The sequence below is a fragment of the Microcaecilia unicolor genome, chromosome 5, assembly GCF_901765095.1.
Source record: "Microcaecilia unicolor chromosome 5, aMicUni1.1, whole genome shotgun sequence".
Lineage (NCBI taxonomy): Eukaryota > Metazoa > Chordata > Amphibia > Gymnophiona > Siphonopidae > Microcaecilia > Microcaecilia unicolor.
The window spans coordinates 47,417,588-47,436,124 of NC_044035.1; the positions used below are offsets into that span (position 1 = coordinate 47,417,588).

Genomic DNA, 18,537 nt, shown 5'->3' on the forward strand with positions numbered 1-18,537 from the left:
CCACTGATCGGAGGTTATGAGAGGCCACCTTTGGTGAAAAGCTTTCAACCTCCCTCCGACTGGCAGGTCGCCCGGCACTGACACTTGGATGTCGGCTATGCTCTGCTGGAGCCAGTCAAAAGCTCATCCCTTGCTTTTGCTGGGGAGCCGAGGGGCCTTGCTGAGTCGCACGCTGCTGACGAGAGCGCGCGCGCTGGGGCTTAGCCTGGGCCGCAGGCTGTCGAGAAGGAGGATTGTACCTACGCTTGCCAGAAGAGTAGGGAACAGTCTTCCTTCCCCCCAAAAATCTTCTACCTGTAGAGGTAGAGGCTGAAGGCTGCCGGCGGGAGAACTTGTCGAAAGCGGTGTCCCGCTGGTGGAGCTGCTCTACCACCTGCTCGACTTTCTCTCCAAAAATATTATCCGCACGGCAAGGCGAGTCCGCAATCCGCTGCTGGATTCTATTCTCCAGGTCGGAGGCACGCAGCCATGAGAGTCTGCGCATCACCACACCTTGAGCAGCGGCCCTGGATGCAACATCAAAGGTGTCATACACCCCTCTGGACAGGAATTTTCTGCACGCCTTCAGCTGCCTGACCACCTCCTGAAAAGGCTTGGCTTGCTCAGGGGGGAGCGCATCCACCAAGCCCGCCAACTGCCGCACATTGTTCCGCATGTGTATGCTCGTGTAGAGCTGGTAGGACTGAATTTTGGCCACGAGCATAGAAGAATGGTAGGCCTTCCTCTCAAAGGAGTCCAAGGTTCTAGAGTCCTTGCCCGGGGGCGCCGAAGCATGCTCCCTAGAACTCTTGGCCTTCTTTAGGGCCAAATCCACAACTCCAGATTCGTGAGGCAACTGAGTGCGCATCAACTCTGGGTCCCCATGGATCCGGTACTGGGACTCGATCTTCTTGGGAATGTGGGGATTAGTTAGAGGCTTGGTCCAGTTCGCCAGCAATGTCTTTTTTAGGACATGATGCATGGGTACTGTGGACGCTTCCTTAGGTGGAGAAGGATAGTCCAGGAGCTCAAACATTTCAGCCCTGGGCTCGTCCTCCACAACCACCGGGAAGGGGATGGCCGTAGACATCTCACGGACAAAGGAAGCGAAAGACAGACTCTCGGGAGGAGAAAGCTGCCTTTCAGGAGAGGGAGTGGGATCAGAAGGAAGACCCTCAGACTCCTCGTCAGAGAAATATCTGATGTCCTCTTCCTCTTCCCACGAGGCCTCACCATCGGTGTCAGACACAAGTTCACGGACCTGTGTCTGCAGCCGTGCCCGGCTCGACTCCGTGGAACCACGGTCATGGTGGGAGCGTCGAGAGGTAGACTCCCTCCGCCGACGTAGTCGGGGAGCCTTCCTGGGAGGCTACCGCAGTCGGTACCGCAAGCGGCACCGATGTCGGAGACCTCACCTCGGGCAATGGGCCAGCCGGCGCCTCACTCGACGGTACCGGAGGCGCAAGCACCCCCGGTACCGGAGGGGTAGGGCGCAACAGCTCTTCCAGGATCTGCGGGAGAACGGCCCGGAGACTCTCGTGCAGAGCGGCTGTGGAAAAAGACATGGAAGCCGATGCAGGTGTCGATGTCAGAATCTGTTCCGGCGTGGAGGCTGTTCCGGGCTGTCCAAAGGGGAGCGCACCGACACCTCTTGAACAGAGGGCGAGCGGTCCTCTCGGTGCCGATGCCTACTGGGTGCTGACTCCCTCGGCGACCCAGAGCTCTCGGTGCCGACACGGGAAGGGGACCGGTGACGATGCTTCTTCGATTTTTTGGAACAAAGCATGTCACGGAGCTTCCCGGCAACGACGAGGAGGACGTAGAATCCAGCCGTCGCTTCCTCGGGGCCAAGGCCGAAGGAGGTCGGTCTCGGGGGGACTGTACCGCAGGAGCCCTCAGGGTAGGGGGAGATCCACCCGAAGGCTCACCGCCACCAGCAGGGGAATGGACAGCCCTCACCTGCACTCCAGACGAAGCACCACCGTCCGAAGACATCAGCAGACGAGGAGGTCTCGGTACCACAGACGCCGATGCAGCCCTCCGATGTCTCGGCCCCAATGCAGAGGGCCGATGCCTCGATGCACTCGTGGGCGAGTATGAAGGTCCGGGCGCCCGCGACGTCGAAGCAGTCGATACTCCCGGTGCCGATGCCGACGAAGAGCCCGAGAACAAAACGTTCCACTGGGCCAATCTCGCTACCTGAGTCCGCTTTTGCAAAAGAGAACACAGAATACAGGCCTGCGGGCGGTGCCCAGCCCCCAGACACTGAAGACACGACGCGTGCCTGTCAGTGAGCGAGATTACCCGGGCGCACTGGGTGCACTTCTTGAAGCCGCTGGAAGACTTCGATGTCATGGGCGGAAAAATCGCGCCGGCGAGATCAAAACTCGAAATGGCGAAAATGGCACCACAAAAAGAGGGAGAAGAAAAACTTCGAACCGAGGCCTAAATAGGGCCTACCCCGACGATGAAAGAAAACTTACCGGGGCAAAACTAGAAATACAGGAAGGGGAACAGATCGAAAAGGTCTCCTTCCGACACCTTTTTTTTTTTTTTTAAGCGAAGTCCAAAAATGACGAGCGAGGTCAACTTTCGGGGCGCGAACGGCGAAACACGACCGTACCGAGCGCGGACAAAAGAAGACTGGCCGGCACGAGCCGGTCCTGGCGGGAAGACGGCCGCGCAAGCGCGGTGCGCATCAGCGCACGAGGGCTAGCAAAGGACTTTGCTAGAAAGTGTTCCGATTGGAGGGGCTGCCGTGGACGTCACCCATCAGTGAGAAGAAGCAGCCTGCTTGTCCTCGGAGAAAGGCTTTTTATCTACCTTTCACTGTATCTGCTTTTTCATCACCAAATTTGCTCAGAGACTTGTGAATCAGCACCTCTATCAAAGGAGGGCACGTACTTCTTGGGTACAGGCGATATCGATGTCCTGGTGCTCCTGGCATTGTGCATTGAAGAGGACTGATGCTTATACTTTTTGGCTTCCCCCGGTGTTCACCATCGCTGTCTGGTGCTGACGATAGTACGCACACTCTGTGTTGAGTCTGATGATGACCAGTCCCGGGGCCTATTTTCAGTGCCTGATGTCGAGACAGGTGAAAACCTCCTCGATGCCACTGCGCTCCCAGTGGTAGTCAAAGCCTAAGCAGCCATCGAGGTTTATGCTTTGAGTGCCTATGTCGATGGACTGGCCTTCAAGGAGCCAAAAAGTCTCTCCTGCTGCACCCTCTGGGTCCCCAAGTACATTTGTCAACAGACAGAACAATGGATCAAGAGTACGGGTCCATCACAGATATCACCCAATTACATTGGGCACACCTTTTTAAGCCACTGGCGGTCGTCTCAGACACTAAAAAAGAATTGTGGCCAAACTCAACTCCTCAACTGTGAGCTGTAAAAAGAGGCAGTGTTCAAATTGAGGTTGGTAAGCTGAAAAAACTAAAAGAATGGGAAAAAGGAAAAAAAAATACCAAGGCACTGCAATATGAGAGGAGAAATGAAGACGCATTCTCCCTGCTTTGCAGAACACAAAATGAGGGACCCGAGCTCGCACACTGGGCGGGAAGGCACCAGCGCATGTATGGTGGGTTGCTGCTAGAATATTCTACAATCATCTCACTAGTCAGAATCTACACCGGGCTCTGTCAGATGACATCACCCAGATGTGAAAATACAACTGGTCTGTTTGTCCTTGGAGAAAACGTTTTTCCACATACTTGTGTCAGTCTCTGTTGCCAGCATATTAGGGACAGCTAATAGGCCTGTAGCTGGGGACAGGTTTGAGTACTCCCCTGTACGTCCTGTTGACCACAGTCAGGCTTATCTACCCTACAACACCAGCCCAACCTGCACCAGCTGCTGGAAGTAGAGAAATACTGAAGGGTTCAAGCCTGCACCAGCCCCTTTAACAGTGATATCGTTGAACAGAATGTTTACACCTCCATTTGCTGGATAGGAGGGGACAAACCTCATGAAAGGCTTGGTCTAGCTGGATAAGGAAAAACAATTTTATACCTTTCTTCTAACTGCAGTTTTGCAACTCATGGCAATTTTGGATGCATGGCACCAAACCGACATGGCTCTGCCTGGTAAAGTAGTTTCATTTCATTGAAGTTTCTCTTATCTTAATCAATGTAATCTATATAAGCCTCCTAGTATAGTTCTTTCCAATCAATTTTCCCGCCTTCACTAAACCTTATTTTTGCCTTATCTCTTGTCAACCTGCCTTAACTAGATTGTAAGCATCAAAAGAGTAACACTGTTTTGTATATATAAAGCACTGCACACGCATGGTGACGATATACAAAAAGCTCTGTAGGGCTGTGCACATTTCAGTTCTACATAAAGAGTTGAAAACATGGAAAAAATTGTTACATCTGTCACTCTTTTCTGCAGTAAAACAGGGCTGCAGAGAATACGCAGGTCATAGTGTTAACACTACCAATACCTACTTTTACCTAGGAAATTTAAAGAAAAACATGTAAAAAAGGTCCCACCATGCAGAATATATCCAAAGTCAAATGGTCAAGCATAAGTGAGCTCAATGCATTAGTACAAAAGTCAAATGCAAACACATTGAATCAAAAGAGTAAGGAGAAAAAGCGAATGCTACATACCTGTAGAAGGTATTCTCCGAGGACAGCAGGCTGATTGTTCCACTGATGGGTGACGTCCACGGCACCCCCTCCAATCGGAATCTTCACTAGGAAAGACGTTTGCTAGCCCTCGCGCGCTGATGCGCGACCGTCTTCCCGCCCGAACCGGCTCATGTTCGTCAGTCCCGTATGTAGCAAGACAAAGACAAGGGAAGACACAACTTCAAAGGGGAGGCAGGCGGGTTTGTGAGAACAATCAGCCTGCTGTCCTCGGAGAATACCTTCTACAGGTATGTAGCATTCGCTTTCTCCGAGGACAAGCAGGCTGATTGTTCTCACTGATGGGGTATCCCTAGCCCCCAGGCTCACTCAAAACAACAAACATGGTCAATTGGGCCTCGCAACGGCGAGGACATAACTGAGATTGACCAAACAACTTATCCAACTAACTGAGAGTGTAGCCTGGAACAGAATAAAAAATGGGCCTAGGGGGGTGGAGTTGGATTCTAAACCCCAAACAGATTCTGAAGCACCGACTGCCCGAACCGACTGTCGCGTCGGGTATCCTGCTGCAGGCAGTAATGAGATGTGAATGTGTGGACAGATGACCACGTCGCAGCTTTGCAAATCTCTTCAATAGTGGCTGACCAAGTGGGCCACTGACGCTGCCATGGCTCTAACATTGTGAGCCGTGACATGACCCTCAAGAGCCAGCCCAGCCTGGGCGTAAGTGAAGGAAATGCAGTCTGCTAGCCAATTTGATAAGGTGCGTTTCCCCACAGCCACTCCCCTCCTGTTGGGATCAAAAGAAACAAACATTTGGGCGGACTGTCTGTTGGGCTGTGTCCGCTCCAGATAAAAGGCCAATGCTCTTTTGCAGTCCAATGTGTGCAGCTGACGTTCAGCAGGGCAGGAATGCGGATGGGGAAAGAATGTTGGCAAGACAATTGACTGGTTCAGATGGAACTCCGACACCACCTTCGGCAACAACTTAGGGTGAGTGCGGAGGACTACTCTATTATGATGAAATTTGGTGTAAGGAGCATGGGCTACCAGGGTCTGAAGCTCACTGACTCTACGAGCTGAAGTTACTGCCACCAAGAAAATGACCTTCCAGGTCAAGTACTTCAGATGGCATGAATTCAGTGGCTTAAAAGGAGGTTTCATCAGCTGGGTGAGAACGACATTGAGATCCCATAACACTGTAGGAGGTTTGATGGGGGGCTTTGACAAAAGCAAACCTCTCATAAAGTGAACTAAAGGCTGTCCAGAGATCGGCTTACCTTCCACATGGTAATGGTATGCACTGATTGCGCTAAGGTGAACCCTTACAGAGTTGGTCTTGAGTCCAGACTCAGACAAGTGCAGAAGGTAGTCAAGCAGGGTCTATGTAGGACAAGAGCGAGGATCTAAGGCCTTGCTGTCACACCAGACGGCAAACCTCCTCCATAAAAAGAAGTAACTCCTCTTAGTGGAATCTTTCCTGGAAGCAAGCAAGACACGGGAGACACCCTCCGACAGACCCAAAGAGGCAAAGTCTACGCTCTCAACATCCAGGCCGTGAGAGCCAGAGACTGGAGGTTGGGATGCAGAAGCGCCCCTTCGTTCTGAGTGATGAAGGTCGGAAAACACTCCAATCTCCACGGTTCTTCGGAGGACAACTCCAGAAGAAGAGGGAACCAGATCTGACGTGGCCAAAAAGGAGCAATCAGAATCATGGTGCCTCGGTCTTGCTTGAGTTTCAACAAAGTCTTCCCCACCAGATAAGCATAAAGCAGGCCTTCCCCCTAATCCAGGAGGAAGGCATCCGATGCCAGTCGGCCGTGGGCCTGAAGTCTGGAACAGAACTGAGGGACCTTGTGGTTGGCTTGAGATGCAAAGAGATCTACCAAGGGGGTGCCCCACACTTGGAAGATCCGGCGCACTACTCTGGAGTTGAGCGACCACTCGTCAGGTTGCATAATCCTGCTCAACCTGTCGGCCAGACTGTTTACGCCTGCCAGATATGTGGCTTGGAGAAACATGCCGTAACGGCGAGCCCACAGCCACATGCTGACGGCTTCCTGACACAGGGGGCGAGATCCGGTGCCCCCCTGCTTGTTGATGTAATACATGGCAACCTGGTTGTCTGTCTGAATTTGGATAATTTGGTGGGACAGCCGATCTCTGAAAGCCTTCAGAGCGTTCCAGACCGCTCGTAACTACAGGAGATTGATCTGTAGACCTTGTTCCTGGAGGGACCAGCTTCCCTGGGTGTGAAGCCCATCGACATGAGCTCCCCACCCCAGGAGAGACGCATCCGTAGTCAGCACTTTTTGCGGCTGAGGAATTTGGAAAGGGCGTCCCAGAGTCAAATTGGACCAAATCGTCCACCAGTGCAGGGATTTGAGAAAACTCGTGGACAGGTGGATCACGTCCTCTAGATCCCCAGCAGCCTGAAACCACTGGGAAGCTAGGGTCCCATTGAGCAGATCGCATGCGAAGACGAGCCATGGGAGTCACATGAACTGTGGAGGCCATGTGGCCGAGCAATCTCAACATCTGCCAAGCTGTGATCTGCTGGGACGCTCGCACCCGGGAGACGAGTCTCCGGAAGATAGGCACGAGCCGTCCGAGAATCCAGCAGAGCTCCTATGAATTCGAGTCTCTGTACTGGGAGAAGATGGGACTTTGGATAATTTATCACAAACCCCAGTAGCTCCAGGAGTCGAATAGTCACCTGCATGGACTGTAGAGCTCCTGCCTTGGATGTGTTCTTCACCAGCCAATCGTCGAGATAAGGGAATACGTGCACTCCAAGCCTGCGGAGCGCTGCTGCTACCACAGCCAGGCACTTCGTGAATACCCTGGGCGCGGAGGCGAGCCCAAAAGGTAGCACACAGTACTGGAAGTGACGTGTTCCCAGACAGAATTGGAGATACTGTCTGTGAGCTGGCAGTATCGGAATATGCGTGTAAGCATCCTTTAAGTCCAGAGAGCATAGCCAATCTTTTTCTTGAATCATGGGAAGAAGGGTGCCCAGGGAAAGCATCCTGAACTTTTCCTTGACCAGATATTTGTTTAGGGCCCTTAGGTCTAGGATGGGACGCATCCCCCGTTTTCTTTTCCACAAGGAAGTACCTGGAATAGAATCCCAGTCCCTCTTGCCTCGGTGGCACGGGCTCGACCACATTGGCGCTGAGAAGGGCGGAAAGTTCCTCTGCAAGTACCTGCTTGTGCTGGAAGCTGAAAGACTGAGCTCCCGGTGGGCAATTTGGAGGCATGGAGGCCAAATTGAGGGCGTAACCTTGCCGGACTATTTGAAGAACCCAACGGTCGGAGGTTATAAGAGGCCACCTTTGGTGAAAAACTTTCAACCTCCCCCCGATCGGCAGATCGTCCGGCACGGACACTGTGATATCGGCCATGCTCTGCTGGAGTCAGTCAAAAGCTTGCCCCCTGCTTTTGCTGGGGAGCTGTGGGGCCTTGCTGAGGCGCATGCTGCTGACGAGAGCGAGCGCGCTGGGGCTTAGCCTGGGCCGCAGGCTGTCGAGAGGGAGGATTGTACTTACACTTACCAGAAGAGTAGGGAACAGCCCTCCTTCCCCCATAAAAATGTCTACCTGATGAGGTAGATGCTGAAGGCTGCCGGCGGGAGAATTTGTCGAAAGCATTATCCCGCTGGTGGAGCTGTTCTACCACCTGTTCGACCTTTTCCCCAAAAATGTTATCCGCTCGGCAAGGGGAGTCTGCAATCCGCTGCTGGATCTTATTCTCCAGGTCGGAGGCACGCAGCCATGAGAGTCTGCGCATCACCACACCTTGAGCAGCAGCCCAGGACGCAACATCGAAGATATCATATACCCCTCTGGCCAGGAATTTCCTACATGCCTTCAGCTGCCTGACCACCTCCTGAAACGGCTTGGCTTGCTCAGAAGGGAGCTTGTCCACCAAGTCCGCCAGCTGCCGCACATTATTCCGCATATGGATGCTCGTGTAGAGCTGGTATGATTGAATCTTGGCCACGAGCATAGAAGAATGATAGGCCTTCCTCCCAAAGGAGTCTAAGGTTCTGGGGTCTTTGCCCGGGGGCGCCGAAGCATGCTCACTAGAACTCTTAGCCTTCTTCAGGGCCAGATCCACCACACCAGAGTCGTGAGGCAACTGAGTGCGCATCAGCTCTGGGTCCCCATGGATCCGAAACTGGGATTCTATCTTCTTGGGAATGTGGGTATTAGTTAGTGGCTTGGTCCAGTTCGCCAGCAACGTCTTTTTTAGGACATGATGCATGGGTACTGTGGACGCTTCCTTAGGTGGAGAAGGATAATCCAAGAGCTCAAACATCTCAGTCCTTGGCTCATCCTCCGCGACCACCGGGAAGGGGATGGTCGTAGACATCTCCCGGACAGAGGCCGAGAAAGAGACTCTCGGGAGGAGAAAGCTGCCTTTCAGGGGAGGGAGTGGGGTCAGAAGGAAGGCCATCAGACTCCTCGTCAGAGAAATATCTGATGTCCTCCTCCGCCTCCCACAAGGCCTCACCATCCGTATCAGACAAGTTCACGAACCTGTGTCTGAAGCCGCGCCCGTTCCGACTCCGCGGAAACACGGCCACGGTGGGAGCGTCGAGAGGTGGACTCCCTGGCCGGCAGCAGCGAAGCTCCCTCCCCCGACGTTGTCGGGGAGTCCACCTGGGAGGCAGCCGAAGCCGGTACCGGGCCAGCTGTCGCCTCACTCGACGGCACCGGTGGCACACGCACCCCCCCGGTACCGGAGAAGGGCATAACAGCTCTTCCAGGAGGCCTGGAAGAACGGCCCGGAGACTCTTGTGCAGAGCGGCTGTGGAGAAAGACTGAGAAGCCAGTGCAGGCGTCGAGGTCAGAATCTGTTCCGGGCGCGGAGCCGGTACCGGGCTGTCCGGGGTAGAGCGCACCGACACCTCCTGGATGGAGGGTGAGCGGTCCTCCCGGTGCCGATGCCTGCTGGGTGCCGACTCCCTCGGCGACCCAGAGCTCCCGGTACCAAGTCGGGAAGGTGACCGGTGACGATGCTTTTTTGACTTCTTCGAGCGAAGCATATCACCGGAGCTCCCCTGTACCGATGAGGACGACGTTGAATCCAGACGTCGCTTCCTCGGGGCCGGGTCCGAAGATGGTCGATCCTGGGGGGGGGGGGGGGGGGGGGGGGGCCTGTACCGCAGGAGCCCTCAGGGCAGGAGGATAACTACCCGAAGGCTCACCGCCACCAGCAGGGGAATGGATAGCCCTCACCTGCACTCCAGACGAAGCACCACCATCCGACAACATCAGCACCAGCGGGGGTCCCAGTACCACCGACGCCTTCTTTCGAAATGTCGGTACCGTCGATGCAGGAGGAATACGCCTCGATGCAGTCGACGCCGATGCACTCCCCGAAGACTTCGGTGCTGCCGACGCCGATGCACTCGACGAATCCCGAGATGCTGTTGCCGTCGAAGCGCCGGAGAACAGAACGTTCCACTGGGCTAATCTCGCTACCCGAGTCCTCTTCTGCAAAAGAGCACAAAGACTACAGGCCTGCAGGCGGTGCCCAGCCCCCAGACACTGAAGACACGAAGCGTGCCTATCAGTGAGTGAGATTATCCGGGCGCACTGGGTGCACTTCTTGAAGCCACTGGAAGGCTTCGATGACATGGGCGGAAAAATCGCGCCAGCAAAATCAAAATTCGCAATGATGACAATAGGCACCGAAAAAAAAAGGGAGAAAAACCCGTACGGGCGGCCAACAAGGCCGCTCCCGAAAGCGAAAGGACACTTACGCTGGGAAAAAGCTAGAAATACGGGAAAAAAGGGGAACCTTCTTTTTATTTTTAAACACACAGGAAAAAGTAGAAAACGCGAAAGACGCGCGAGGTCTTCTGAGGGGCACGAAACCGCGGCAAAACACGACCGTCCCGAGCGCGGACAAAAGAAGACTGATGAACACGAGCCGGTTCGGGCGGGAAGACGGCCGCGCATGCGCGCGCGAGGGCTAGCAAACGTCTTTGCTAGTGAATATTCCGATTGGAGGGGGTGCCGTGGACGTCACCCATCAGTGAGAACAAGCAGCCTGCTTGTCCTTGGAGAATAAAATCTTTACCATTATTTTATCTTGAATTTTTATTTTAAATGACAAAATTGTCAAGATTTTGGCTTGATTGTTCAAGTACAATGCACATACTTACTCATCATAACATCTTTTCTCACACCATTCATGTTAGATTTATACCAAGTTGCCAATGTGTGAATAGCAACATAATTAGCTTCAAACTCGCAGTTAGGATTGCTCAGAACTCCTTTCAGCCTGGGGATGAGCTCTGTCGACCTTCCTTTGTAAGGTCCAAGAAACAGCCTCTTCTGATCATAATCATTAGCATGTATATTGTCCCAGATCACTGGTGCTCTCTTAAGAATTTTAGAAACCTCTTCAATGGAGTCTACAGGAATTTCTTTAGATACAACTTTAGGGCCTGAAATTAAATGAAAACATATTTCAGTTTAACAAATTAGCAACTTGTCAACCAACATTTAGGGAAGAAGGATTAACAGCCAAAACTGTAAAATTTTAACATTTGGGTCTCTACATGGACTCTTGACATTTGAATGTTTATAATCATTAAGTCCTGATAAAGTCACATTCATACTAGGAAGAAAATACCTAGTGAAGAGCATAGCAGGCTTTATTTTACATGGATTTTGTTTAGATGTATAAGAAACCACAAAAACGTTTCTCCAGGATGACAAGTGATGGACCATATATATAGGCCATGTTTCAGCAAACAGGCCTTCCTCAGGAGTCCTCATGAAAATAAGAATATAAAACAAAATACCAAATATTGTGCATGTATATATGTGGCGTGAAAAATGAAAACAGAGAAATGATACCACTCAGTATATGTGGGTATGTGAGCCTGTGCACTACAACAATATTAGTGCCACACTGAAAATAATATGTGTGCGCAGATAAAAGTGAGCTATGATTTCCAGAAAAAAAGTTTTACTATAGTTTCCAGAAAAAGCGCTTGTGCGGAAGATGTATGATAGCCATGCATATTAATCTCAAAAATCATAAAATGTAAAGCATGAACATAAAAATGGTTATCAAAACCACAGATATATCAGATGGTACCTGTTGGTTAGCGTGAATAAGGACATGAACAAATTAAGAGTCATATGCTGTAAAAATTAAACAAGAGGCATCATCAATTAGAATAAAAATCAAGCAGCATTGCTCAAATCCAGGTAGACTATATCTAGCACATGATCCAATTCTCTTGTCATCCAAAGTGTGTGTGTGTGGGGGGGCGGGGGGGGGGGGGGGGGGGGGAATCATTGTGGCATGATTTCCTTAGTAAGAAAAGAAAAAAAAAACACCTGTTGCCTCATATAGTAACATAGTACATGACGGCAGAAAAAAGACCTGCACGGTCCATCCAGTCTGCCCAACAAGACAACTCATGTGTGCTACTTTTTGTGTATACCCTACTTTAATTTGTACCTGTGCTCTTCAGGGCACAGACCGTATAAGTCTGCCCAGCACTATCCCCGCCTCCCAACCACCAGCCCCGCCTCCCAACCACCGGCTCTGGCACAAACCGTGTAAGTCTGCCCAGCGCTATCCCCGCCTCCCACCACCGACCACCGGCTCTGGCACAGACCGTATAAAGTCTGCCCAGCACTATCCTTGCCTCCCACCACCGGCTCTGGTGGGATTCCAAGAAGTTCACTATTCTTTCCTTCAGTAGAGCCTCCATTTATTTTTCCAGCCACCAAAGTGAGGCTTACTGGACTATAATTTCTGACTTCTCTGTTACCACTTTGTGAAGAGACCACATTCGCTCTTCTCCAATCCTGTGGAACCTCTCTTATTGCCAAGGATTTATCAAACATTTAAAAGGACCCACCAGAATATTTTTGAGCTCCCTCAATATCCTGGGGTGGACCTTGTCTGGTCCCATGGATTTGTCCATTTTCAGTTTTCAAGTTGTTTGCAAAAAAAAACAGTGCGATATCTACTCCATTCCTATATATACCTTTATCAACCATCTGAGGTGTTTCTCCAGGATTTTCTTCCGTGAACACAGAAGATATTTGTTTAGTACGTCTTTCTTCCTCATCACTTTTCACATAGAAGTTCTCAGCCGTTTTCAGTCTCATATTCCATTTCTAGCCTTCCTCCTCTCTCCAATATACAAGTCTTGTCACCTTTTTATACCTCAAGCCGTTTTTTCTTCTGCCTGTGCTTTTGCCAGCTGTATTTTTTTTTTTTGCTTCTTTGCGTTTTATTCAATATTCTTTTCTGTGTTTCTCTTCTTGCATTCTTCTGTATTCCTTGAATGCATTTTCTTTAGCCTTTCTTTTTTCAGTCATCTGTCTGGAGAACCATATCTGTTACCTCTTCCTTTTGTTAACTCTCCTTACGTAGAGTTCCGTAGCCATTGTACTGCTCCTTTCAGCATTGACCTCAGTCTTTCCATTTCTCTTATCGCCTCTTATCCAATTAGTTCTTTCTTCAAGTACTCTCATTTTACTTAAAATCAGTACGTTTGAAATTCAGGACTTGTGAGTTTTGTGTGTCCGCAGTCTGCGTTAGTTCCTATATCAAACCATACTGTGTGACGATTACTACTGCCCAGGTGAGCACCTAGCCATACATTACACACTTTCTCCATTTGCGAACACTAGATCTGATGTTGCCCCTTCCCTTGTAGGTTCTGACACCATTAGTCAGAGAAGAGAGCTTTCAAGGGCATCTACGCTCTTTCTACTTCTTTCGGATTCTGCAATTAGGATATTTCAATCTTCATCTGGCAGGTTAAAATCTCCCAGCAACAACACTTCCCCATTCAGTCCCAGTTTATGGATATCTAAATCAATATCCACTGTCCAACTTCTCTGAGTTGGAGGCATGTACATGACACCTATATGTATAAAGAGTTCCATCTTCTCTTTTCAAGCTGATACATAATGCTTCCTTCACTCCCCAGGTCCCCTGCATTTCAGCCGCTTTAATATTGTTTTCACATACACAGAAACAGAGGGGAAAAAAAAGAGAAAAATGAAGGTAGATAAATACCATGTGGCCTATCCAGTCTGTCCATCCATGCCATCTACTAACTTCTGCTTCCCTAGAGATCCTATGTACTTGTTCTGAGCTATCTTGAATTCAGATACAGTTTTCATCTTCACCAACTCATAGTAACATAGTAAATGACGGCAGATAAAGACCTGAACGGTCCATCCACTCTGCCCAACAAGATAAACTCATTTTACATGGTATGTAATACTATATGTATATCCGAGTTTGCTTTGTCCCTGCCTTTCTCAGGGCACAGACCGTAGAAGTCTGCCCTGCACCGGTTTTATTCTCCAAATACCGGCGTTGCCAATCAATGTCTGCTAAGATTCCATAGATCCATTCCTTCTAAACAGGATTTCTTTGTGTTTATCCCAAGCATGACTGATTTCCATTACCGTTTTCATCTTCACCACCTCCTGCGGGAGGGCATTCCACGTATCCACCATCCTTCTCTGTGAAAAAATACTTCCTGACATTATTCCTGAATCTGCCCCCCTGCAACCTCAATTCATGTCCTCTAGTTCTACCACCTTCCCATCTCCGGAAAAGGTTCGTATGCAGATTAATACCTTTCAAATATTTGAACGTCTGTATCATGTCACCCGTTTCTCCTTTCCTCTAAGGTATACATGTTCAGGTCGGCAAGTCTCTCCTCGTACGGTTTGCAACACAAATCCCATACCATTTTCGTAACTTTTCTTTGCACCGCTTCCAATCTATTAAGCTCTTCACCAAAAAGCATGGACCCACAGAAATACAAGGCGCAAAGCTTGGATTTGGAAGCTACATCCGCAGCCCAATCGACAGCAACCACCAGAGCCCTATTCTTCACGGAGGCTCTGAACAAATCATAAAGAGCATCAGCTAAGAAAAAAGAACCCATCTGTAGTTTTCTGACCTGTTGGACCACCAAGCTTCGCTTCCTACAAGGATCAGCCAAGATCCTTTCCGACCAGCAGAAACATGCTCTGGCCATTAGACCGCCACTTGTGGAGCCAGCACAGAAAGATCATAGCTCTTCGTCTTCATTTTCCAATCCTGAGGATCCTTAAAAGCTGTTCCCCCATCTACAGAGATAATGGTCTTCTTGGTGACCGCCTTGACCAGTATATCCACCGTAAAAGGTGTTAAGAACTCTGCTGCTGGTGAAATGGGGTAAAGCTTAGTCACTGCACAGAGCACCTTACAAGGGGTAATCCAGCAAGTCCCATTCAGCCTGCACCATCTCACAAAGGTCTTAATTCATAGGGAAGGCTCTAGGCAGTTACCTGGTCCCTTAACCAAATGATCCACCTTCTACAGGTTGCATTCAGCAGGAAGCTCTTCATCAAAACTTAAGAACTGAAGTGACCTGAGAAATCAGCTCCACCAATTCTCCTCTTTGGAAAATGCAGACCATAAAAGGAAGTGTGTCCTCTCCAAAATCTGATATAGGCTGGACCTACCCCTCCTGCTCACTTACACCCTCTTCAGAGAGTACAGACACAAGTATAGAGGGAGGAATACTGGATTCATCTGCTGCAAAAATTATCAGGTTAAGACATCATTTTACCTTATTTAGCATCAGCAGCAGATGAATCCAATAACTAGTGGGATGTAGCAAAGCAGTCCCCGGGGGGGGGGGGGGGGGGGGGGGGGGGGGGAGAAATACAACGACCCAGTGGACAACACTGCTGCACCAAACCGAGCCTCCAGGCGGACGGCCACATCCAAACGACAGTGCTTCGAGAAAATGTGGAAAGGCCCAAGTAGCCGCCCGACAGATGCCCTCCAGAAGACCCACGTCTCAACCCAGGTTGCCATGGCGCATGTAAAATGCGCCCGCAAAGTCCCCAGAGCCTGGCGTCCCATCAGCATATACACAAAAACATTTTGTGTTCTTAATCCAACGTGCCAGGGTCACTTTGGAAGCAGCAAGACCTTTCCAGGGTTCCGCGATCAGGACAAACAGATGATCTGACCTGTGAAAGTAATTGGTAACATGCAGATAATGCAGCAGAACCCATCGCATGTCCAAGCAGCGCAGGGCTGCAAAGTCCAGTGGATAATCTCCCATTGCAAAAGCCAGCAGACACAGCGGCCGATTTAGGTGAAACCCCAAGACCACCTTCAGCAAGAAGGACAGAACTGGACAGATTGTAACCCCTACCGAGTCCAAAAAACAGAGAAAAGTGTCCCAGCAAAACAAGCCCTGCAGCTCCGACACCCTCATCTATGAGGCCACTGCCATGAGAAACACTGCCTTCAGCATCAGATCCTTCAAGGACACCGAACACAACAGCTCAAAGAGAGCCTGCTGGAGGGCACGGAACACCAAATTAAGGTGCCAGACAGCAGAGGGAAGCCGCAGAGGAGGTTTGAGATAACTAATTCCCACAACATCCGGATAGGCAGCTAGGGCGACTGTTCTATGCAACCACAAAAATAAACGAAGGCTGCTATCTGAAGCAAATTAAAGTGCCAGGCCTTTCTACAGCCCCTCCTGAAAAAAAATGCCAGGATCCTTGGCAAAGAGGCCGAAAATCAGAGAGACTTCCTGCTGGGAGTACAACGAGTCGAATATCCTCCACACTCATGCGTACACTGAAGTTGTTAAGCATTTGTGGGCTTAAAGGAGGGTGGCGACTACCCCTTCCTCATATATCCTTTCCTCCTCAAGCACGCCCACGCAAGAATCAGGCTGTAAGACCAAAGTGGGAGGGCTCCTCCATGGATATTGGCCCCTGACAGAGCAGACCAGGAACCACCAGGGGTCCTCAATGAGCAGCCGGACAAGATCCGTGCACCATGGTCACCTGAGCCAGTCGGGAGCTACCTGAATCACCAGCACTTGATGCCACAAAATCCAATGAAGAACAAACCCTATAAGCGGCAACGAAGGGAAGATATAGAGAAGGGCCTCCACTGGTCATGGGTGAAGCAGCATGTCCAGACCCTCAAACCCAGCCTCTGCTGAAAAACTGCAACATGCCATCAGATCCATCGATGGCCTGCCGCAACGTTCAGTGATGGAGCAGAACACTATTGGGGGACAGCTCCCATTCCACCTGGTCCAGCGATGTTCTGCTGAGAAAGTTTGCTTGCAAATTGAGGCTTCCCAGAATGTGAGCCACAGACTGGGATTCCAGGTGATGCACCGCCCAAGCACACAGAAGGTGGGCCTCCTCCACCAGAACTGCACTGCACATGCCCCCTTGACGAGTGATGTAAGCAACTGCTGTTGCGTTGTCAGACAGCACCCAGACCAGCTTGTCCTGAATCAGACTGTGGAACACCTCCAACGCCCAGGCCCAAAGATTCAACAGGTTGATGGGCCATTGCACCTCCATCGCAGACCAATGGCCCTGTGCTGGAGGCAATGTGCTCCCCAGTCCACGAGGTTGGTGTCCGTTACCACCACAATCCACTGTGGAGATGCCAACGGCATACCTCTCTGCAAACTGACCTGGGGGAGCCTCCACCACATGTCGACTCAAGTCCGCGGGGTTCAATGGAGTCACACTGGATAGTCCTGCGACACTGGCAACCACAGAAGCAGTAGGGACTGCTGAAGGGGGCACATGTGAGCCCTGACCCACGGCACCACATCCATAGCCGCCATCACTGACCCCAGACCTGCACTTAATCCCATGCGTGCGGGCAGAGCATCCCGAAATGGGACCGAATTTGTCCCTGCAGTTTCTGCTCACGAGAGGATGGCAAGAACACACGATATCATACAGTACTGAAGCGTACTCCAAGATATTCCAGCGTTTGAGAGAGAACCAGATGGTTCTTGGCCAAATTGACCCAGCCGAGAGACTGGAGCAATTCTACCACTGGTAGTGGCTTCCTTTCACCTTTGAGGTCACCCAGATCAATTAATCGTCCAGATATGAGTACATTTGACTATCCTCCTTCCAGAGGAACGCTGCCACGACCACTATGGCCTTGGAAAACATATAAGGAGCAGTAGCCAGACAGACGTGAAGGGCCCAAAGTTGAAAATGGCAAACCAGAACAACAAAGAAGAGAAACTGCTGGTGCGAAGGCCAAATGGGAATACGCAAGTACGCTTCCTTGAGATCCAGGGCAATCAGGAATTCCCCCATCTGCACTGCTGCCAGCAACGAACACAACGTTTCCATGCAAAAATGCCAGATCAGAAAATCTTGAGATCCAACACCAGCCTGTAGGGCTCTCCCTTTTTTGGTACCACAAAATAGATAGAATAGCAGCTCTGTCCCTGCTCATCTGACAATATGGGTGCCATGGTGCCGAGCTCCAGCAAGGTGGCCAGAGTGGAACAAACTGCCAAGAGCTTGAAGGGCGCTCTGCACAATCATTACAAGAAAAAAAAATAAAACGCCAAATGGAATGGAGAACACTAATCTGTACTTTTGTCTGATAATGTCGAGACCCTACTGGTCCGATGTAATTCTGGACCATGCTTGAAAAACAGGGTCCGCCGACCCCCGATGTAACGATCAAGGTGCCGGGGCCAGCACCCCATCATTGGGCCACTATCGCAGGGGCCAGAGGACAGGACATGGCGCCAGAGCCTTACTTGTCCAAAGTCAGCCAAACCCTTTCAATATCAACCTCTAAATTTAAAATGGAGTTAATAAACACTGCCTTACCTGTCCATAACACCTCAATGCCAGGAAGCAACTTTTCTCCTACAGTATGTAGATAAGGGCTCTGGGCAGCATTTGGATAACAGAAAGTTCCACAGTATTCTAGGGAAAAAAACAAAAAACAAATCTTAATCGTGTTGTGGAAACAGCTTACAAAATCAAAGTTAAATTAAGTTACAACACAAACAAGCCCAAGGGGAAGAAAGGAGCAAGTATCACAATCAAGATGACACCTGCTATTAAGTCAGAAAAGAAAGCAAAGTTACTCACCTG

General features: G+C 50.4%; 1 protein-coding gene across 1 annotated transcript in view; it reads right to left on the reverse strand.

Moving 5' to 3' along the window:
* OGA (O-GlcNAcase) overlaps window positions 1-18,537 on the reverse strand; it is a 314,455-nt gene that overhangs the window by 178,266 nt on the left and 117,652 nt on the right. The window contains exons 6-7 of the mRNA XM_030202855.1: window positions 18,268-18,366; window positions 10,755-11,039 (exon numbers count right to left, since the gene is read on the reverse strand). Coding sequence (XP_030058715.1) covers window positions 10,755-11,039; window positions 18,268-18,366 — 384 coding nt within the window. The remainder of the gene's footprint in view (window positions 1-10,754; window positions 11,040-18,267; window positions 18,367-18,537) is intronic.